The following is a 21,904-nucleotide window of genomic DNA, read 5'->3' as shown; positions in this document are numbered from 1 at the left end:
AAAGCTCCTAATGAGTTGTAATTTCACTAAAATGTGATGATAAAATGAGTTGAACTACACCATGTCTTTCCTTGGTGAAATCACCTGTTTGGTCCTTTGAATATTAAACAGATCAATTTAACCCCCTCTATTGAACAAATCACCTGTTTGATTTAAACATTTTACTTGATTAATTTAATTCGAATCAAATCGTATAAGATTTTGTTTTAAAAGGCTTAAACTAAAATAAATACTTAAACTATGTTATTTTTTTTGCTTTAGGTACTTAAACTATTTTTGGGACAAACTAAGTACTTAAACTATTATATGTAATCACTTTAAGTGCCTTTACTATTTATTTTTGTAAAAGTAAGTCCCTAAACTATACCCTTTTTTATTTAAGCCCCTAAAATATTTTTTAATCAAAACAAATACCTAATTTTGAATGTGGTGTCAACATCTTATTAGTAAAAAAAAAATACTATTCTAACTAAAAAAATAGAACTTAAAATTATTAAATATAATAGTTTAAGTGCCTAGTTTGACAAAAAAAATAATTGAAGTACCTAAAAAAAAGCATAGTTTAGGTACTTATTTTTAACGGTTGGAAAAAGTTATATCCTTGAAAAAGTTGCTTTATTATGAACGAATTATTGAGTTAGCTAATGAGAGAGAGAAATTAAAGTGGAAATAAGAGTCATTGAAATGAATTATTTCTTGCTACAAGTAGGTTTTTCTCGAGCTATACCGACAAACATTGGACCGTTATAATTGTTTGAATTTCATTTATTAACAGATTAATTTTATTCGAGTATTGTGAATATTTATTATAAAAATATTTTTTATTAAATTTTATTTTATTTGAATAGAGATATTATATTTTCAAATGAAATATTAAGATTTGAATTCACCTAAAAATTTATTTTAGGGTAAACTAAACCATTCATCACAAAACTCTGTCTCCTATTTCACTCATTGAACTTTTTTTTTTTTTTTTTTTATTAGAGTAATTTTGGTCACTATGAATTATTTCATTATTATTAGGAAATGACATAATATATTATTATTATTTAATATAAAATTAAATTTAGATTGTGGTCGATAGTAACGAGAAGGGTCGGTGATTATTTTAAATCATTTTAAATTTATTATTAATAATAAAATATCATTTTATTATTAATAATAAATTATTTTTATAGTTAATAATATATGAAGATGCCATGTCATATCTAAATAATAATAAAATAATTTAGAGTGATGAAAACAGAAAAATTTAAAAGTTTAATGAGCAAATTAAAAATATTGAAAGTATAGTGAGTGAAACAGGAACACTATTGATCTTCCCTAAATATGCCGGATGTCAATGCCATCACATTGATGCTTCACCACAATCTTTGGTCCGACGAGACCCGACACCAGTGGCATCGAACGAGCACCCATTCCGTCCCCAAATTTGACCCGACCAACCTGCAGGAATCAATGGGAACCTCACACTTTGGCCTGCATCCGACTGCAACTCCATTGACGCAAGCCGTGGAGTCCCCGAACCGGCGAGTGTTCTGGGCCATATCGTGTGAGGGCAGTTATTTGTAACCGTGAAAGTGTAAGCATTTGAGGTGTATGGCATAATTATATTTAAGATTCTTTTTATTCTACTGTCGAATTTATTCAAATAACTGCAGATTACAACAACGCTCCACGTCAAGCTAGACCTAACAAAAAGATTTACACGAGGTTCAAAATTCGCCATGGTTGCAAGCAATGGCGGAACTTGATAATAAAATTTAAGGGTTAACTTAAAATTTTAAAATATTCAGAAGTTTAAATTAAAATCTTTAAAGCATTTAATCTACATTTTTTCCAATAAGATAGTGTCTAACTAAAATTTTAGTAGACATAATGAGAATTTGGAGAGGATTTAATTAGGAATATTAACAAATTTTATAGTTTAATATGAATTTCTAAAATTTTTTAAAATTTTTTAAAAATTTAAATGTCTAATTTATATTTTTTTAAATGAGTGGGGGCATGCCCTCACTGGTCCCTCTTTCGTTCCGCCCCTAGTTGCGGGAAGCACTAACCTACTACAAGGGCTCTAATTTCTTAAACTCGATTAAAATTTGACATATCAAATCATATGGTGTAATGTGATGATTGATTATCTCATTTTTTATCTGATTCATTGACCGATTAATCCGAACCGAATAATGTAAAAAATCTATCAATTAGAGTAACCCTTCGAACCAAATTTACTTTGTTTACGACACTAATATTCGAACTCTAAATCTAACATCTCATACTGTTAGACCAAGTGGTAGTCGGTAGTGTAAACTTTGTTTTATAATGTTATGTTCTGACTTTTTACCAAGTCTATTATCAGAGTACACACAATATATGAACATAAGCACACATAAGAGGAAGAGAATTCTTCTTTGTTTGATCAAGCATACCTTACAGTGGCTACTGATCTATAAAGGATCACAATTGTGGGCAATGAAACCCAGATTCATTCAAATAGTGAAGAATTTAAAGAAACTGCTTTAAAAACTCCGTTGCCACCAACCTCCCTCGCGTACTTACCGACATTTTCAATTCGTTTATCGACATTATCTACCGGACAAACGATAGAACTTTGATAGTGATAGGCCAAGAACCGGTTCATTTCAAACCCTTCTTAGCAAAATCAGACGCGTAGCTGGAATCTATATGCTCTAATTCTTTATTTTCCATGAATTTATCGATATTTCTTAAAATTCGGTTATGTAAGATTAAATAGAGATCCGCATTCTATGATCGAAAAAGAAAGATGACGGAGAAGGGTTAAGAAAATTTTTACCTCCATGAACTGCACGATAAAATCAATGAGCTTTTGCTTCTGCATCTCTTTACAATGATAGTTTGTGATAAGGAAACTGATGTCGTAACCCTGCTCCATGAAGCAAGCAATTGAATAAAAATCATCTAGAAATTCCGCAAGCATTTCGAACCGTGAAGACAAGAAATTTTTGGATTACATTTACGATAAACATGTATCGTAATCCAAGAACACGCTTTACGAACTTATTATTTATCGACTCGAACAAAGGTGAAAGAAGGAATTACATTATAACAGTCACAATTCATCATGGTGTTTTCTCTGCTCTCTATTTTGTTCAATTCGTAAATGTTAATCATGATTGCTTTTGCACAATGTACACATAATCATTCCTCAAGGCAAGTTGGATGTTTAATCAAATCAAGTTGTCAAGCTAAATAATTTCGAAGGCGATCGAGGTTCAACTAGAGACCAAAATGTATGTACCTGAACTGGTTTTCTTCTCATAACTTGAAATGCTTCTGCCCTCATTGACAAAAGCTAGTATATTTTCAAGTTCATCGGCCTTGTTTTACCTATACAAGAAGATAGAGCATATGCATGAGAACAAAATGGGAGAAAATTTGCAAAATTTATCCCGATACTAGTTAAGAATAAACTTGCACTAGAATGGTTATTTTATTTATCTCGAATCCAACAAATTTAATTCGAAGAGAAGACATCATGCATGTAATGCTTTTTATTTAATCTAAAAGCAGGAAAAATATTCAGACCCTTTTTGCAGCAATTACTTCTACCTGGAAAAAGAAACATCCAGGGAAAGATTATTTTTTTTCACCTTGAGGCTTATCCGTAGTGAATTGATAGACGTTTCTATTAAGCATTTTTCAGCCTCGTTTCGACATATCAAAACCTGCAATTGAAAATGGGCATATTAAAAAGATCCAAACCAGTGGCGTAAAAGAAAGTTTGACAGGGGAGAATTGAACAAATAACTAGTCATTTTCTAACTCCACCAATTAAATCACATAAATTCGTTTCTACTGGATGCATGCATGTTGATGTTATTCCTCATCATTACATTGCAGGACTAAAGGTGCAGGGCATTGATAGTTGAGAGATGGAAAATGTCAAGTGTGGAGGCAGACGATTTAGTAATGTAAACCCCTATGGCTTCATTATTTCAAGGTAAAATTAAGCTTTAATTTGTCCAACTTACATTTTTCAACCCTCCAGTTCAATCTCAAAAACATGTTAAAGGTACATACAAAATATTAAGTGATTGATATAAAAAAACACAAATTCCATACTAGGTGGATTCTTATTCGCCCGAAAACTCAACAGTGAAAATGCAGAAAACACAAAGTTAGGCTCCATTTCATAGTTGCTTTGGCTACTTGCTTTATATTGTTTGTTTTTTCTTCCTTAAATTGTTCATTTGTTGTAAAGCAAAAGCAAATCATAGAAATGAGGATAATTTGGACTAAAGACGAGCAAAGAATTAAAATGAAAAACCAATAAGGTATAAATTTCAATTTGGCCGTTCTTCAGTGTGTGTGTGTGTGTGTAATAAATTAAGCTAAAAGGGAAACAAGGAATAATATGCATATGTCTCTTAAGTCAAGAAGATGGTTCTTAGAGGATTTAGCAGAAGTTCTGGGCTTGTGCTGCAAAATATAAAAAGGAAAAACATAAAAAGTTTGCCCAGAAGTGTAGAATATTGTGGTGCAGAACATGTAGATTTTCACTGAATTTCTTCCGAGGTACCATTCATTGCACTAGAGAATTGGCCATCAAAAAAGAGAGAATCATATGAATTACTACTAAAAGTGCATGAACAAGCACAAAAAAAGCTTAAAATGAGTAAAATATCTAGTAAAATAAAGAAACAAATAAGAGTGGTAACTATTAACTTGCTAGATAAAGGAGCCAGTATCCCCTCACTGAAAATCTTGTTGAAGAAAAGAAGAAACTAGAATTTTCAGATAGGTCAAAGTCTAGGGGAGAGGAGGGAGCACAGCAATCTAAACAAAGAGATGCGATAGGAAAATTCCGAGAACAAAACAACATGATAAAAGGCTAGCATACATGAATGGCCTCGAAGACTTGAAACAATGTCTGCATCTCAGAAACAGAAAACCATTCCAAAAGGATCAAATAACTTATTTAGCTTGAACAAATACAAATTACATGGAGCTCCAACTCCATGGCATTAGTTCTATTTAGGAAAGAGGGGGAAAATCTACAAATAGTAAATTTAAACAAGACCTTGATAATTTGGGGAGAAATTTGCCAATTAAATGTAAGAGCGTTACTAAAAAGCAAAGCAGTTCACACTGGTCTATGATCAGCATACGATAAGTAGCAAGATCATTCTAGAATGATGAAATAATTCCAAACTAAAAAAACAATGCATGAAGCAACGCCTATTAGCATTTCTTATTAATTTTTCCACACCTTGTTAGTACTTTGAGCACTCTCTTTTCATATAACTTTATCCAGTAAAAACTGTCAAATTCTAAAACAAGAAAATAAAGATGAACGTGAAATCAATATACATACTTCAGTTCGACTTCTGGCTTATTATGCCTCTCAACTTCTTGACAAGGAAAATTCTGCAACCAGCATGTAAATAAGAGAGGAAGATTGAATTAAGCACATATATCATGTAGAAAGCAAAATTTGACAACCTAAGGTCTTTGCCAAGCAAACACAATTACTTGAAATACGTCTTTAACAACACAGTGCGTAAAAATTCCACGTAACTAGAGTACAGGTAAAGTATCTGACTATCTGAGTGGGCACAAAAGGATTATCCAAAATTAACATAAAAACAAAGAGATTTTCAAATTTAAACCAAAAATAATCTAGAACAAAAGATATAGGTTGGAATTGATTTAAATTTTGCAAAAAAAAAATGTAGAAATCGCATAGGTGATTTCAAATTGGAGGAAGAACATCTTCCTCTATTCATTATCCACCTTCAGAAGGCCTTCAAATTCCGAATCGAAAGAGCTCCCCAAGAACCATATTAGTCATTGGTAGCAATCAGATTTACACAGCATTTTATAATCTAAAACTTGGAAATATGAACAACGTCATCCATTTCTAATCATTCCAATCTCAATCTGGTTAAGTTAAATCCTCAGAAGTCAGCTCTTAGTACAGTAGCATTATGTCAAACAAAAAGCTGATGGCTAAACTTCCTTCTCCAATTAATTCTAACAATCACAAATAGTGAAACACAAAATCCAAATTCAATCAGACAAAAGTCGAAAAATCCAATCATAAAAATTATGAACATCAATTTCAGGCATTACAGTTCTCTATCGATACTCTGCAGCAATTACTTCACAGTAAACTCATAAACTTCATTTGCATACCTGGAGACACATAGCAGCGTCGAGAGTGTTCCTTACGCAAGTTAAATACAGCTTCAATGGATTCGCCTATTCTTTTTAGTTCAAATCAGTAAGAATAATTACTAAAGAAATGCATTAAGCTTTTGCGATGAAATACAGAATCAATTAAAGAATTACTAATTTTGTTCAAGCAATTGGATCCAAGATTAAAAAGGAAGGAAAAAGAAACTGATTTTTTCTTATATAAGAAAAGACGGAACGTAAAGCATTTGATCTACAACTGATCTGTAACGTAAATATCAATGTTTGTTAACTTTCTAGTTACTTTCTGGGCAACCAAACAGATTGAAGTATAGAAAAGGGAAATTCAGAGTGATTACCATATCTTGAAGTGGCTGATAGCTGTTGGATTTGGGGTTATCGATATGCTAATTGTTTGTTTTTGCTAATGAAAGGAAAAGCCTAATGAAATTAACAAAGAAAAATTGGAAAAAAAATGTTGAATAAAGGTAAAAATTTATCCGACCTGCCGGATTCGAACCAGCGACCTAAGGATCAAACTGAAGGCTTTTACCAACTACAGTCCTCCGCTCTACCAACTGAGCTAAGGTCGGTTATATTTTAAATGGCCGAAGGTAATTTATTTAATTATGTACTACATAAAAATGCAAAAACCAATGTGGCGATCGTATTATTTGCCTTCCAATGTGACCATCCAATTTATAAAATAAATCTAATATAACCCTTTGATCAATGTTTTTTATTATTGATCGTTACGGTGCTGACGTGACAGTCCACAGTGGTTGATAATATGGTAGATGACATAATAGATGGACTAAATTGACAATTCAAACATGACAGATGAAACTACCACGTTAATACCGTAAACCGTCATATCAGCACTGTATAGTGATCTCTGAGGCCCTCCAACTCAGAAATTAAACCTAATATGACCATTTGACTAACGTTTTTATCGTAGACTGTTATGGTGCTAACGTAACAGCCCATAACAACCCACAGTGGTTGATAATATGATGGGTGACATGACAGATGTACTAAATTGACAATTCAAACATGACAGATGAAACTATCATGTCAGCATCGTAGACCCTGTCAACACCATACAGGGGTCTTTAATGCATTTTTTTGGCTAGATACTATTAAGCAGAATTATTTTTTCATATTTTTTTGGTTACCCTCTCGGTTCCACGAGACTTTTCTCTGACTAATCCAGATCAACCTGTTTCGCACATATAACTTTGGTGAATGAGTCTTCCCACAGAGATTTTTTGTATTCATAGAACCTCGAACTCAATACCTACTTAAATGATATTAAATTACTTACCACCAAATGATATCAAATTACTTACCACTTGAACCAATCTATTAATATTTTTCCCACTTTTATTCTAGGATAAATGTGCATTTCTTTGCTTTTCTTCCATTAAAATTTTGGTTAAATCATCATTGCAACGTAACTAAGAGATTAAGTTCAATCATATATTTTTCAAAAATATCATAATTATCTAATTAAAATAATTTAAAAACCTAATTAAAAGAGATTATTTATTTTTATCTAATTAAAACAATTCTACAAAAAATCAGATTATTAAAAGAAATACCATAATTAAAAAAAACAAAAAAAAAAAAACCTACACCATTAATACTAGATATACCCTAAATCTACAATCAAGATATCCTTATTGCAAATCCTAAACTCCCAACAGAGCAGCAACCGTATTGCAAATGAAAAAGAAAAAGGCACACTGCAAAAAAAAAATCCACCATATAAAAGAAGACAAAAGCTACATAATTTTCACTTTCAAACACAGCTCTGATGAAACGGAAACAAAGAGAAGTTATTCTCTACCTGCATGTTAGCTGTTTCTCCCAAAACAATTTACGTTACAAGCACTGATTTCTTTTTTTTCTTTTTCTCTTTCGAATCGAAGAGCAAAAGGGTTCGAGGGGGATGGGCCAATGATAAAAAAAAACACGAATTCTAAACGCGTTTTAGCCTATGGCTTGTGTGCGCAACTTGTTCGCGACGTACAGCAAATGGCTGATGTTTGAGGACGGGTAGTTTTGTAGTAGCTTGAGATTAGAAGTGAAATCACCAGCCAGCAGGCGCCTACGAATGAGAATTAACATCGCACAGCACACGCGTAGCAGCGTCTCCTGCAGAAAACACATGCATGCTTGTTTTAGAACTAGTAAACCAATCATGTACATTTGATCAATTTAACTGTAAAGCGTTCAAACTCATGCCCTATCTCCTCTAAGGATGGCAATTTTCCCGACCCTGATGGGTCCTAACCCGGCGCAGTTGGGGTCAGGTTTTTTCATTAAATTGTTGGGGTTAAGTCAGGATTGGCTATAAGTGAATCCCACATTGCCTTGCCTCAATATATTTGCTAAAATATCCTTTTCTTATTTTATAATTATTTTTATATAATATATTTTAAGGTTTTATTAAAATTTTGGAGGTCTAGACGGGGAGAGCTGGGCTTTGTTAAAATTTTGGGGTTTTCGGGTTATAGGTTGGATTAAATTCTACTGAAATCGGGGTCGGGCGAAACTCCTAATTTTTGGGTCTGGGTCAGTGCGGTAAAAAATCTAACCCGCCCCCACACCGTTACCATCCCCAACCTCCTCCCCTAATTTCCCAGAGTTAAATAATGATGACAATTGGAAGATTTGATCCAGCAAAGTTAACAATCTTATAGCAAAGTTCTAGAGAATTGAGTGAGGGATAAAAATTGCAATCATACCAGAGGGCCTTCAGGGTCACTAAGAAGCGTGTCCCATATGTGGAGACTGTCCGCAAAGTTGAATTCCTGTGTCAAGAGCAAAGTAATCCACCTAAATGCGTAGAACTGGGGGTTGACCTGTGATATTTAAACACAACAGTTAGCATTCAAGCCAAACTAATTACCTCGACAAGGTGCGGAAAACGACAAAGGTGAAAGTGTTTAAATTTTGCAGGTAAGATACATGAGTCAAGATATAAAAGATGTTTAAATTTTGCAATGATATCTTACTTTGGTTGTGATCTCAAGATGACGCCAAAGCTCTTCATCGTGTTCCTTCAGAAGCTGAGATAACCTAGAAATTGTGGAACGAATTCCCACATTGCTGTTGTCAAGTTGTTGGCAGAAATGATCACGAAATCCACTCAATAACTCAACAAAACAAAAGAATGTGTCAGCTTCGGCAGCAGCCTGCAAGACTTAAAATATGGAAAATGTTGAAGAAAATACTCAACCAATACTTTGACCATAAATCTATGTTATTCTTACAATGGTTATTGACATTGTAATTGGTCTATGGCTATATGTTGGCAGAGATACTCCCTATTTGGTGAATACAACATATATGTGTCTGCTAAGTTGATAACAATAATGATAAATGAACATTACCATACTGTTTTCCGAAAGCTGCAATCTATTTGCAAGTTTTTGTTATAACTTTTTTGGTAGCTTGGGGAAAGAAAAGAGATGGATTTGATGCAATGGAGTTGCAAACAGAAACAATAAAATCATGGAAACATCCTTCCATATTCAATAAAAGAAAATCAAAACAATCACATATTTTTCCTTTTCTTTAACAAAAAAGCTGCTGCATCATATTCTTTATACTTTAGTAGGTTAATATCTTTTACAAAATAGTGGAGATGTAATATAAAAGAACAGGATGGGGACAATAATGAGATCTTACCGCCATTTCTGCATCAGGGTCATTCTTGAATACATAAAATAGTGGTGCCAAGATTTCATTCATTCCTTGAACATATCTTATACCCGGATTTAACTTGGCAAATACGATTAATATGTTTCTCATTGCATCCTGAACAAGCAATATCCATATAAGTCCGAAATTATTTTAATCCATATCCAAACTTAAGTCAAAAGGGGTGAAACAATAAATTCACATGAAAGAATAAAAGAAAAGATGGTTACCTGATTAGATTTTGCAAGCTGTGAGTCCCCAGAGAAGAAGTTCATGTCTGGATGAGTGCGCATCACATCCCGCTCAATCTGTTCTATGATTTCTGACTCCTACAAATAACCCCATCCCCAAAATAAAAAATAAAAAAGGTTTGAGATCAATAAACACTCCATGCATAGATTCTATTAAAAACTGAAAATCAGAACTCTCTTGCATTGCTGTCACATATTCTAGTATTTGAAATAATACTCGGCTAACGTTTGCCCACTAAGCGATGATGGAAACCGAGTTGGCTGAATTGTGTTGACTGTGTAATTTTCCCCCTCCTTTAACTTAGGTTAAGGCTTGCATCAATAGGAAGTTTAGATGCTGCAGTCTCTCCTAACTATGTTGCTAAACAACATTAACATTATAAATACTAAACACCGGTCTCTAAGAAATTATAGAAATATCCAATACCAAAGAAATTATTATTGGTAAATTAAAGATTAGATACTGCAACGCTAATATTTTCCAAGGCTGCATGTTGTGCAAAATGCTACAGAAAACTAACATGAAGACTACTAGACTGACTCATGTTTTAAAACTTAATTAATTCAAACAATATTAACCAAGTTTTACAATGTTATATTTAACACATTCAGACATTAAAAGTTTTAAAACACATGGAATGATGTATGGCTTCCAAAAGCTTATTTTCAAACAAGCCTAAGAAGGTACCTGAAAGAATTGGTTCCAGACACTGCTTTTCCCAAGGCTCAAAGGATGCTCTCCGTGAGTTATTTGTGATCTTGACAGCAGACCCTTGCTCTCGGATTTTGATTCATCATTGTCACAAGTCAAAGACTTCTCCAACCTCCTTGTGATTTTGGACTGACTAGCCACAGAAACATTCAGAAACCCCAAAACTCTTACAAGAAAAAAAGGAAGTGAAAGACAAAAACCAAAAAAGATAAAACTACTTTTCAGGACAATAATGCAGAAAAAAATAATAAACTAGAGCAAAGTCGTTCTATTATTAGGAGAGAAAACAATGTACATCCAGCAAGAGTTGGATAAACCTCACTTTTCTCCCATTAAATAGTAAGTTGCTCTGCTAAAATCGATTTCCTTCATTTCTTATCCACTTAGTACTCTATAGATGATGTTGGAATTTACATTAGAATTGAGCAAAGCAAATAATCATATCATACTTACTCGCAACTAGCTCAACCACAGAATGAATGTCATAGTTGCGTACTCAATCATGTACAATATTTTATCAAGCAAAAGGTAAAGAAAATGACTTACAGGATTCATCAAGAGCTCTTCCTTAAAATGCCTGTACTGAGACCTTTTCTTAGGTAATTCTGAAGACCACTGCCCACGTTCAGGTGGTAAATACCCCAACAACAACTACCACAATAACCAAACAACACGGTTTTCAGTATTAATCCAAAGAAAAACCACATTTTCCGAGGATTTTCCACAATTTTCAAATTTCTCGGCAAGCAAACATTAAAAAGGGAAAGGAAGAAAAAACTACCTTCCACACAGTAGATCTAATCCCTGCACCATCGGGAAGTCCCTGCGACGCAATCCTCCTCAATTCCCACATATTTATCACCTTCTTAGACAACTGAAAAAAATAGAAATTAGAAACAAAAAAGAATGAAGTTAAAGAAGTAGAAGAAGAGAATCGGTTAATAAAGGAGAACACGTAAAAAAAACCTCGGATAAGAGCTGAGCCTGGCGAGAGATATCGTTGAGAGAAGCGTCAGATGAGCCGCCGTTTCGATCATTACCACCGCTATTCTGGTTACTATTTTTATTAACTGGATCCTTGGTTTCGGATTTTGGAGGAACAGGAGTGGACTGAGGTTTCGAGGCTGCGGCGGCGGCGGGAGGAGGAGGCACTGGAGCCGGAGGCTGAGGAGTCGGCTCGGAAAAGGCGGCGGAAGCGGTGGCTGGAGAAGGGGAGTTGAGGTGCAGGCGATCGTCGGCGGGAGTCGTGGACCAAAGCGAACTGTTGAGCCAATCAGGCACTCGCTTCCTCACCATTTCAAGATCGGAATCGAGATTTGATCCTTCGTGAAATCAAAACAATGAATTAATTAAATTAAAATTTTGGGAAAATTGTGAGAAAAAGAGAGAGTAGGGGTTGTTTAAATTATTGTTTGAATTTGGATTTATTATTATTATTTCTGATTTCTTCGCTTCGCGGAGAGTGGAGGTGGATGGAAAGTCTCACGTGCGATAACTTTAATATATGATTAAAAAAAAAGTTAACGATTTTGTTATTATTTTTTAATAAAATTTGTAAAAAATTATTAAAAATATTATTATTTCTATTGATTTTGTTATTATTAAGCGTTTTAGCGATTTTGTTAACAATCAGATAAAATAATAATATTTTAGGTAAAAAAAATTAATTTTGTTAAAATAATAATAATAAAATCAATAGCGTCAAGTTCCAGGAGGTGGAAACGAAAATTGAGTGACATGACCGTGATAGAGTGGAGTTGAAGGACCAATAAGAAATTAACAATTTTAATTTTGTTTCACATTTTAACGATGGTGACTTTGTTTGTTTGAAGGCTTAACACACTTTTTAGTGTTTAAATAAATTTTTAAAATATGATTTGGTATTTAAAGAATTATTTTTATTAATATTATGTATTTAATATTTTTAATGTTATATTTTTAGATGTTTGAATCATAACGATCGTTAGATTTAACTATTATTTGACACGTGTCATACATATAAATTTTTAAAAAAGTCTAATAGTTTTAAATAAATATATTATTTATAAAAAAAAATTCAAGTGTCCCTTCCTTGACCCCTTCTCTCTTCTCCCGTCCACACAAAATCAAAACTCCATTGCAAAGTTAAATACTAAATCCTTTACAAATTTAAAACCTTGCCGCTGCTCGAAAAAAATGTATATTCGTGAAAATTGAAATTGGGAATTAGGGTTTTAATGGATCACGGATTTGGATATCGAGGATTTAAGAGATTGGGGTGATGGTAAGATCGACGACTGATCACTAAGCGGGCGACCGTTCGACGATGACGATGGTAGTTGTAGATGACAGGCGACAGTTGGAAATGAGATGGAATGAGAGATTTTAATTTTTCAAATTTTTTATATAATTTTAATAAAAATTTGGGATTTTTTATAAATAAATTAAGTGATTTTATTATTTTCTAAATAATATTTCTATTATTAAAAAATTAAAAAAATATAACAATAAACACTTAAGAGTGTATCAAAAAAACATTAAATATTTATTATTAACAAAAAATTCTTTAAGCACCAAATCGTATCTTAAGATATAATCTAGACATTACAAAGTGTATTAAGCCTTGTTTGAATTAAATTAGTTATCTGATTATGCATTCTTAATTACATAACAAAAACAACATTTAAACTCCAAAATTATTTGTAATTGAGAGGAGTTGTGGATTTAATAATAAAATTATAAACTAGATAAATATTAGTTAGTAATTTGAAATCAATTCAAAATTATTTAATTTAAAATAGTTTTAAGGTAATTTTAAATTTGAAATGATTTAGTGTAATTATTAGGTATATTTAGGGATGGGCATGACACCCGAACTCGACGGGTTCTGACCCGACCCGAACGATCGGGTCTGATTTTTTTTAAAAAAATTTAGGTTCGGATCGGGTGGGGTTTTTTAAAGGTGATGTTCAGGTCAGATTCGGGCTTAGGGTAAAACATATTCGACCCAAAAAATATAATTTTATTTTATATATTTAGGAATAATTATAATAATACCTCTCTATATATTATTTTTTTCAATTAAATCATTGTTTTTATTGAATAAAAATAATATTTTTTATTATTTTGAGTCAGGTCGGATCGGGTTCGGATTTTGTCTCAAAAAATCGGGTCAGATTTCGGGTCGGTTAGGGTATATATTTTATGGGTCGGGTTAGGTAGACCGAAACCCAACCCATGCCCATCCCTAGGTATATTCACTAATGTTATATATAATTCGTTAGAGATTGTAATTTAAATTTTATTTTGGTTCGACTCGACTCGAAAAAGATCATTATACAACTTATTTGATGAATAAATAAATTAAAAGGAAAAATAAAGATTTGTAATAAAAATAATCTGTGGGGATCGCTCGTTTTATGATAAAATATTATTCTAGAATTTTGAATTTTCATCCAACTATAAATATATACTTAGTTTTTAAGATTTTGTATTAGATTGTATTGTGGAACGTTTAAGGTTTGTTGTGTATATCTTGTGATATCTTTTATATTTTCTTGCTGTTAATATAGTGTATTTTCTCTCTTCTAATATAATTTTTTGAAAATATGTTTTACATAACTTTTTTTTTCTTTTTTTGTTATCGATTACTTACATTAGGGTGATAAACGGATACAATTTCGTGGATTTTACATAGCATCTGATCCAATTAAGGTGGGGGATGGATATAAGTTTAGTGGGTAGTGGGCGATGTGGATGTAAAAGTCATATCTGTCGTGGGTAGTGGGTAGGTGAAGGGTTTGAGACCTTACCCACCCTGCATCTACCCTTCCCATATCCGCTCGCCCAGTAACTACCTGCCATATAAATTTTGGACTATTATGAATTTAGGTATAGTTTTAGAGACTATTCTGTAAATCTTAAGATTTTATAGGACATTGTCTATAATTTAACCAAATTTCAGGGTATAACATTTTTAGAATTGAATAATCTCACTTATATAATCAGTGAAGTTGCTGCCAAGCGGGTATGAACGGGTACAGATGGGTACGAGATGAGTGGTGGATAATCGGTTGTCGGTTGAGTAGTGGGTGTGGATGTGAATTTGAGAATACACCCACATGGGTGAGTGTAGATTTAAAAAAAAAAATCCATCGTGGGTGATAGGTAATTGGCGGATACAAAAATATTAGATAGATACGGAGATGAGAAAAAAGGTATCCGCACTCGCAACGTCGGTTTGCCATCCTAACTTACATCATGTATAACGCAACTAAATAGATAAAAATACTCTTAAGATATGAAAGCCATATGGAAATGATGGTGAGGCTTGGTTCTATATGTTTGAAACCACACTGGAAACAGGGGGACATGGACACATGTTTCTTTTAGATTATAGTTTTTGACAATACAACCTTTCTTGCTCACTATGCTTCTTTCTTTACATTATTACATTACTTTAAGATCAATGGCGGGACACTTAATTTTCTATACATATATGCATAAAAAAGGAATCATTATTTTAAAAAGGGTAAATTATATCGTTCTTCACTGGATTTTACTCTCTCTTATTTTCCTCACCCAACTTTCAGTTTTATTAATTTGCTCACTGAACTTTACAGATTGAATCATTTTGCTCACTCTGTCAACTATTTAACGACATTATGACGTGACACAGGCATAAAAACGATGTCGTTTTGAAAAAATCAAATATACTCCAAAACGACATCGTTTCGGTGAGTAAAATAGGAGAAGGAATAAAGTTCAATGACTCATGGTATAAATTATCCTTTTTCCTTCTCTTCTTCATTTTCTCTCTGACGGGCACCACGTCATTTTCATTTCGACCGTCGTAGATGGTGGTCATTCGGTCTCAAATTTCATGGGCCGGTTCGTCATGACCCTTGAGTCCGAATCTGGTGGTTGTTTCACCGAAAAATTGTCTCAAAACCCGTAAATTTAGACTAAAACATGAGTAATTTCCAACAAAAATAGAGGTCAGATTCAGACTCAAGGTGTCTAGACGAAACAACCCATCCCATTTTATGACCAAACGATCACCATCTACGGCGGTCGACTGTGGGCGGCGGTGGTATGACCACCTTCTATTTTAATTGAAAACGGTCGAGTGAGCAAAATGATTCGATTGTAAAGTTTAGTGAGCAAATTGATCAAATTGAAAGTTGAGTGAGGAAAATAGGAGAGAGAGTGTAATTCAACGAGGAACGGTGTAATTTACCCTTTTAAAAAATCAAAGTAAATCCATGTTGTCTTGATAAAAGTCTACGGGGGTCCTTTGATGGTGCAAGAGATTGTATTCATTGCTTTGGACTTTGGTTATGCTCAAGTTCCATGTGATCATCATTATTATTGATTACAATCAACTTCAGATCGATCATACAATCTTGTTTGATCTGGAACATAATTGAAGAAAGCCCATTTTTCATGTTGTAGTAACTCCATATTTGAAACTGTAGACATTAAGTTGTTTAATTTAATTTCATTATTTTTAAAACATTTTGAAACTGATAGGACCTTAAAAGTAACTTAATTTCGTTAATTTTAAATTTGGTAGGATAGGGATGACGATTTAATTCGAACTCGTCAGGTTCGGATTTTTTTATAAAAAATTTGAGTTTGGGTCTGGTCAGATCGGATTTTTTAAGAGATAAGGTTGGGTCGGGTTTGGGTGGAGGGTGAAAAAACCCTTACCCAACCCGAGGATAATAATGTAATTTTCTTAAAATATTTATTATTATTTTAATTAAATTATTAATTTATACATGGTCGGATCAAATTCAGGTGGAGGATACTTATTTTTGGGTCGGATCAGGTCGAGTTGACAAAAACTCCGACCTTAACCCGACCGTTACACATTGACCAAAAGAATTGATAGTGACATAATTTAATTTAAGTCAAGGGATTGATAAGAAAAATGAATTTACAAAAGAATTGAAGTGACATAATTTAATTTAAGTCAAGGGATTGATAAGAAAAAGAAATTTGCAAAGAGTTGTAGTTGATAGGTCAAATTGAATAAAATATAATTTTGAGAGATTAAATTAAAAAAAATATTAAAAAGAAGAATTGAAGTTACATATGGACCAAGTCACGAACAATCAAATTATTTAGTTAAAGCTCAAGACAAAAAATAACACATTCGAACTTTTAAAATTCAAACTCGATTATAACTTGAAAATCAAAACTACTAATTCAAGCTGACTCAAATAACTCATACAACTATTCAATTTGAAATTTGAAATTATTTTTATTGACCTCCACTCAATTTTAAAATTCACACCCAGCGAAAACATTTTTAAATCTACTCCCACACCTACTATTCAATTAGATACATATCATTCATCTCGTACTCGCCTATGCCCGTCAATTTGAGATAGGAGAAATAATCGTCTTTAATTCTAAAAATGTTTATACCATAACAATTGGATAATTACAAGTTATATCTAATAAAATCTTAAGATTTACAGAATAATCTCTAAAATTATACTAAATTCATAATGGTTCAAAATTTATATTATAGGTAGTTAGTGAGTAAGTGGATGTGAAGTGTACGGATGCAAGGCGAATAAAGTCTCAAACTCATCACCTACCTACTACTCACGTTGAGTATGACTTTTTACATCTATACCCGTCCATTACCCACTAAACTTATATATATTCTCACTTCAATTGATGCGGATACGGTATAAAATCCACGAAATTATACTCGTACGCCATCCCTACATATTATATTAATTAACCGTAAATAACTTCATAAAATACAATGCCTGAAATACAAACGGGGCAATCAATTTAGAATATAAATTCTCATCAAAATCCAAAGACTATTTTGTCAACGCATGAGCTGCCCCGTTTGTATCGTGCCGAAGATTTGTGGTGTTAAAATCTCCAAAGCCTCTTGTAAATGGAACTCCACGATAGATATAATAGCTTTAGATATCAGTCCACCCTTTTTCCACTGCCCATTTTAATCCAGCGGCGGCTGCATCTACCTCCACGAAACTAGCAGCAATCATGGCAGGTAAAGGACGTGCAAAGCAGGCCACCACTTGTCCGGCGTGGTGACAAGCTATCGCCCTAAACGCTGCCTCCCGTTCGTAGCTGCCACGAACTCATCACTTATGGCCAAGTATCAAGCAATACAGTGAGCGGCAAGTTCTTCAATTCTTTCCAAAAACAGATGGGGGTATACATCAAGGGTGCAGGAACAAGTCCATAATAACTAAATTGGCATTGGATCAATCATAATGCACATGCTACCAATTACTAAACAAGTTTCTTTATTTGAATTGGCTTACCTACATGAACAGCAAATCAGATTAATGTTGCTGTTACTTACCATTTTACCAATAATCTCCACATGAGCAGGCTCCATCCTTGAAATGGTGGAATCGCTTTATATCTCGCAACACGATCTCCCTCTGGCTCATCTTGCTAACATATTTCATCAGGGAATGGCAATCCCCACATACTCTCAAGTTCTTCACTATCCTGATAGTTGTCCCTGAAGAAGTGTGCAGTAAGGCAAAGGTAAGAGCCAATTTCTCACTGTGACTTCCTAATGCATCTTCCTTCTCTTCTTCCTCGATATTATGAAGTACCCACCCGGTCTCGGGCATATATCCTTGTTCTCTTGCACCGGCCACTATTTCCTCTAGTTTCAGGTATATTTCTCTCGTGTGCTTATGGGAATGATCACCGGCTACGAAACTGTGTACTTGTCCATCAACTTCGATAGAACTCCACCCTGGATCTTTGCCGACAGCTCGACTCTGCATCGCCGTTCTTGTTCTCTCTGCATCTTCCCATCTCCCAACTGCAGCGTAAACGTTTGACATGAAAACATAGCTCCCGGGATGTTTAGGCTCAAGCTGAAGGAGCTTCTGTGACACTAGTTCTGACATTTTGATATTTTTGTGAGCTCTGCAAGCACAGAAAAGTGCTCCCCATGTCACGAAATCGGGACCTATAGGCATCCTTTCTATGAACTTCATCGCTTCATCTAGTCGGCCAGCCCTGCCTAACAAATCAACGACCAATGTATAATGCTTCATGGTCGGTTCGATCGAGTAATCGAGCCTCATGCTGGCAAAGAAGTTAAGCCCGAGATCTACTAGCCCCGTGTGTGAGCATGCGGTCAGGAGGGCAAGAAAGACTACCGCATCAGGTTTTATCCCTGCAAACATGACAGGTTTGAGTTCATTCTGAAAGATTAGAAAAGTGATTCGAGCTCGATGAAAATTCCTAAATCTGCACCTGAAAATATCATATTTTTGAAGCATTGGATAACTTGTCCATAAAATCCATGGATTGCCCAGCCCCATATCATGACACTCCAGGTACGAATGTCCTTCTCTTTTGTTTCTTCGAAAACCTTGTCAGCAGACTGAATATTCCCACACTTCGAATACATATCAACCAATGCAGTAGCAATTGCTTGATTAAACTGAAACCCATTTTCCACAATATACCTATGGATGCTGACTCCGGCTTTGAGAGCACCGATTTTAGCACAAGCCGAAAGAGCCGAAACAAGTGTAAGGTCATTAGGCCTCAAGCCAACCTCCAGCATCTTAAAGAACATAGACAATGCCTTCTGATGATCCCCGTTCTGTGATAATCCGTTAACAATTGTAGTCCAAGAAACCACATCCTTCTCCTTCATTTCATCAAAGAGCTGCGTTGCTTTGTTCAAATCTCCATTCCTCATAAGCCCATTTATCAAACTATTCCAAGAGCCAATGTTCTTCTCAGGCATAGCCTCGAAAAGCTCCATAGCTTTCCCCAAATTCCCCACTTTACAAAACCCATTAATCAACACATTCCATAACAGTATACTCTCGCCCTTGTTTCTCTCAGGACTTTCATCAAACACTTGCAACGCAAAACACATTTCCTCGAGTTTCACAAACATTTCCACCAACGAAACCCGAACGAACGTATCAAACTCAACCCCGGATTTGATTATTCTTCCATGAAGGATAAGGCCAAGGCAACGAAGACCCTCTCCCGCCACAGATTTGATCACGAAAGGGTACGTAAGTTTATCGGGACGAACTCTGTGTCTCAACATTAGAAGAAAATGGGATATTGAGGACTGGAAACGGGAATTCTCCGTTAAGCCACGGATCAGAGCATTGAAAAGGAATAAGCTTTTGTGGTGGGAATTGTTGAAAACGGAGAGTGCATAAGAAGTTGATTTGAGTGAAGAATAAGCGGAGATTAAGAGGGTAGTGAGGTTGGCACTGGAAGAGAGGCGGCGGCGCAGGATTTGGGCTTGGATGTGGCGGAGCTGGAGGGTGGTTTCGGAGGATTTGATGAGAGAGGCGAAATGGGTTTTAAGGGGATCTTGAGATGATGATTGTTTCGATGAATCAGCGCCATTAGAGACAGGAGGTTTAGGGTTTTTGAATTTGGAGGAAGAAGAGCTGGTTTTAGCGGGAGAAGAGTGTCGTTTGAAGAGTAGACGAAGACTTTTCATTTCAACTGTTTTCAATAGGCATTGTATGGAGGGATACATTCATAAAATCATAGTCTTTAAGGCTAAAATACACAAATAGTCACTAAACTATGTTTGAAATAATCTTGGGTAAATTACTCATTTAGTACATAAACTATCAGTTTTGATCCGTTTTAGTACCTAAACTTTCAATTTTCTCAAAACCATACCCAACGTTTAGTTTTTGTTTCATTTTAGTACCCAACCGTTAAAAACTTAACGTGCTTAGTACATAAACTATAACTTTTGGCCCATTTTAGTACCTAAACTTTCAATTTTTTCAAAATTTAACATTAAATTTTGAATAGGTGTACTAAAATGAAATAAAAACAAAACTTTAGGTATGATTTTGAAAAAATGAAAGTTTAAGTACTAAACAGAATAAAACTAATACTTTAGATACTAAATGCATAATTTAACCAATAATATTTTAGCTACTAAAATTGTGAAAATTATATTTATTAAACTTTATAAAATTGGGTAAAGTACACAAACAGTCTCTCAGTTATAAGATAATGCTTTGTTGAGTTCCCCAATTATTAAAAAATAAAAAAATGATTATCTGACTATTCATTTTTTTCTAAACTCGTCTTTTTCCGTTAAAATTTTAACTATCGTATGAGCTGGACAGTAACATGCTGACTGAGATACGATACTCGTTGAGATTAGATTTTATCATATTTTAGTCAACATTATAACGTCCAGCTCAGATTGTTGTTAATGTTTTTAATGAAAATAGATGAGTTTAGAGCATAATGAATAGTCATGTGACCATTTTGTAACTTTAAATAGTCGATAAACTCAACAAAACATTTCATTATAGTTAGAGAACCATTTTCTAACTTTTAGTAATAGAAGACTCAACAAAATAAGTTCTTATAGTCAAAGACTATTTGTATATATTATCCTATAAAATAATCAATATACGTTATAAAACAATAACAAATTTTAATATAATTAAAGATTATTTTATAACTAATTGATAAGTTAATGTCAATTTTTAATAACTTTATAAATTTTAATGTTTATTTTATAATCAATCTAGAAATTTAACGATATTTTATTATTTTATATTTTCTAAAACTCGAAAGACTAAAATAATTATTTTAATATAGTTAATCATTTATATATTTTATCCTAATTTTTATGTTCCATTATCGAAATTTATTGAAGGGTAAATTATAATTATGGTCATTAATTAAAGTATAATTTTATAATTTTTTATTGAATTTAATTTAATGTCATTTAATTAAAGTATAATCGATTTAGTTAAAATACTATTAATTGTTTAAATATAAAATAAAATATAAATTTATAAAGAGAATAATAATTTCATTATTCATTAAAATAAAACCATAACAATAATTTCCTTCACTTCTCTTATTTTCTTTATCTTTTAGAAGTTATATATATTAAAATTTTCACTATTTTTAGGCAAAAAAACATCAGAGGTCCTTTATTTTTTGAAAAAAATTTAATGTAGCCCTCATATTATTTTATTTCTTAATATGACTTTTTAACTTAGAGAATAAATCTAATGTGACCCTTTGACCAATA

At 33.4% G+C, this 21,904-nt stretch overlaps 3 protein-coding genes and 1 non-coding gene across 7 annotated transcripts; all 4 read right to left on the bottom strand.

Moving 5' to 3' along the window:
- Positions 1–1,329: 1,329 nt before the first annotated feature.
- On the bottom strand, positions 1,330–21,014 carry LOC120164142. 4 transcript variants are annotated; one of them, XR_005519712.1, is made up of 7 exons: positions 6,537–6,611; positions 6,178–6,243; positions 5,357–5,409; positions 3,633–3,707; positions 3,281–3,369; positions 2,816–2,905; positions 1,330–1,538 (listed from the first exon to the last, which is right to left on the bottom strand). XR_005519712.1 is itself a non-coding variant. In XM_039173891.1 (4 exons), the coding sequence occupies exons 2-4, from the start codon at positions 3,323–3,325 to the stop codon at positions 1,362–1,364; spliced, it is 312 nt and encodes a 103-aa protein (XP_039029822.1). In that variant the 5' UTR covers positions 3,326–3,369; positions 3,592–3,929; the 3' UTR covers positions 1,330–1,361. The 4 variants fall into 4 exon arrangements, 2 of the variants coding, with proteins under 2 accessions (XP_039029822.1, XP_039029821.1); XR_005519711.1 differs by lacking the exons at positions 1,330–1,538; positions 2,816–2,905; positions 3,281–3,369; positions 3,633–3,707; positions 6,537–6,611 and adding exons at positions 4,002–4,461; positions 7,372–7,377; positions 21,004–21,014 and having other exon boundaries at positions 6,178–6,248; XM_039173891.1 differs by lacking the exons at positions 5,357–5,409; positions 6,178–6,243; positions 6,537–6,611 and having other exon boundaries at positions 3,592–3,929.
- On the bottom strand, positions 6,677–6,770 carry TRNAY-GUA. Its single transcript has 2 exons — positions 6,734–6,770; positions 6,677–6,712 (listed from the first exon to the last, which is right to left on the bottom strand). It is a non-coding gene; the product is annotated as a tRNA-Tyr (tRNA).
- On the bottom strand, positions 7,953–12,271 carry LOC120164139 (TBC domain-containing protein C1952.17c-like). The gene is made up of 9 exons (XM_039173889.1): positions 11,815–12,271; positions 11,630–11,722; positions 11,395–11,499; positions 10,825–10,977; positions 10,116–10,214; positions 9,874–10,002; positions 9,198–9,377; positions 8,928–9,044; positions 7,953–8,334 (listed from the first exon to the last, which is right to left on the bottom strand). The coding sequence occupies exons 1-9, from the start codon at positions 12,142–12,144 to the stop codon at positions 8,170–8,172; spliced, it is 1,371 nt and encodes a 456-aa protein (XP_039029820.1). The 5' UTR covers positions 12,145–12,271; the 3' UTR covers positions 7,953–8,169.
- LOC120164138 (pentatricopeptide repeat-containing protein At1g04840-like) lies at positions 17,713–20,330 on the bottom strand. The gene is made up of 2 exons (XM_039173888.1): positions 19,105–20,330; positions 17,713–19,024 (listed from the first exon to the last, which is right to left on the bottom strand). The coding sequence occupies exons 1-2, from the start codon at positions 20,327–20,329 to the stop codon at positions 18,192–18,194; spliced, it is 2,058 nt and encodes a 685-aa protein (XP_039029819.1). The 5' UTR covers position 20,330; the 3' UTR covers positions 17,713–18,191.
- Positions 21,015–21,904: the final 890 nt, after the last annotated feature.

Source organism: Hibiscus syriacus, unplaced genomic scaffold (genome assembly GCF_006381635.1).
Source record: "Hibiscus syriacus cultivar Baekdansim isolate YM2019G1 unplaced genomic scaffold, ASM638163v2 tig00111505_pilon, whole genome shotgun sequence".
Taxonomy (NCBI): domain Eukaryota; kingdom Viridiplantae; phylum Streptophyta; class Magnoliopsida; order Malvales; family Malvaceae; genus Hibiscus; species Hibiscus syriacus.
Note: the sequence above shows the minus strand (reverse complement) of the source record. Positions and strands in the feature narration are given on the sequence as shown.

Bases quoted from the DNA above. Each gene is read 5' to 3' on its own strand.
- LOC120164142 (XM_039173890.1), bottom strand. From the start codon at position 2,959: ATGCTTGCGGAATTTCTAGATGATTTTTATTCAATTGCTTGCTTCATG. The intron at 1,539-2,815 runs GTAAAAATTTTC...GATATGGCCCAG, and splicing joins TTATCGTGCAGTTCATGGAG to AACACTCGCCGGTTCGGGGA.
- LOC120164139 (XM_039173889.1), bottom strand. From the start codon at position 12,144: ATGGTGAGGAAGCGAGTGCCTGATTGGCTCAACAGTTCGCTTTGGTCC. The intron at 11,723-11,814 runs GTTTTTTTTACG...TATTTTTTTCAG, and splicing joins AGGCTCAGCTCTTATCCGAG to TTGTCTAAGAAGGTGATAAA. The intron at 9,378-9,873 runs GTAAGATCTCAT...TAAGTCTTGCAG, and splicing joins ACCCTGATGCAGAAATGGCG to GCTGCTGCCGAAGCTGACAC.
- LOC120164138 (XM_039173888.1), bottom strand. From the start codon at position 20,329: ATGAAAAGTCTTCGTCTACTCTTCAAACGACACTCTTCTCCCGCTAAA. The intron at 19,025-19,104 runs GTGCAGATTTAG...TCATGTTTGCAG, and splicing joins CAAAAATATGATATTTTCAG to GGATAAAACCTGATGCGGTA.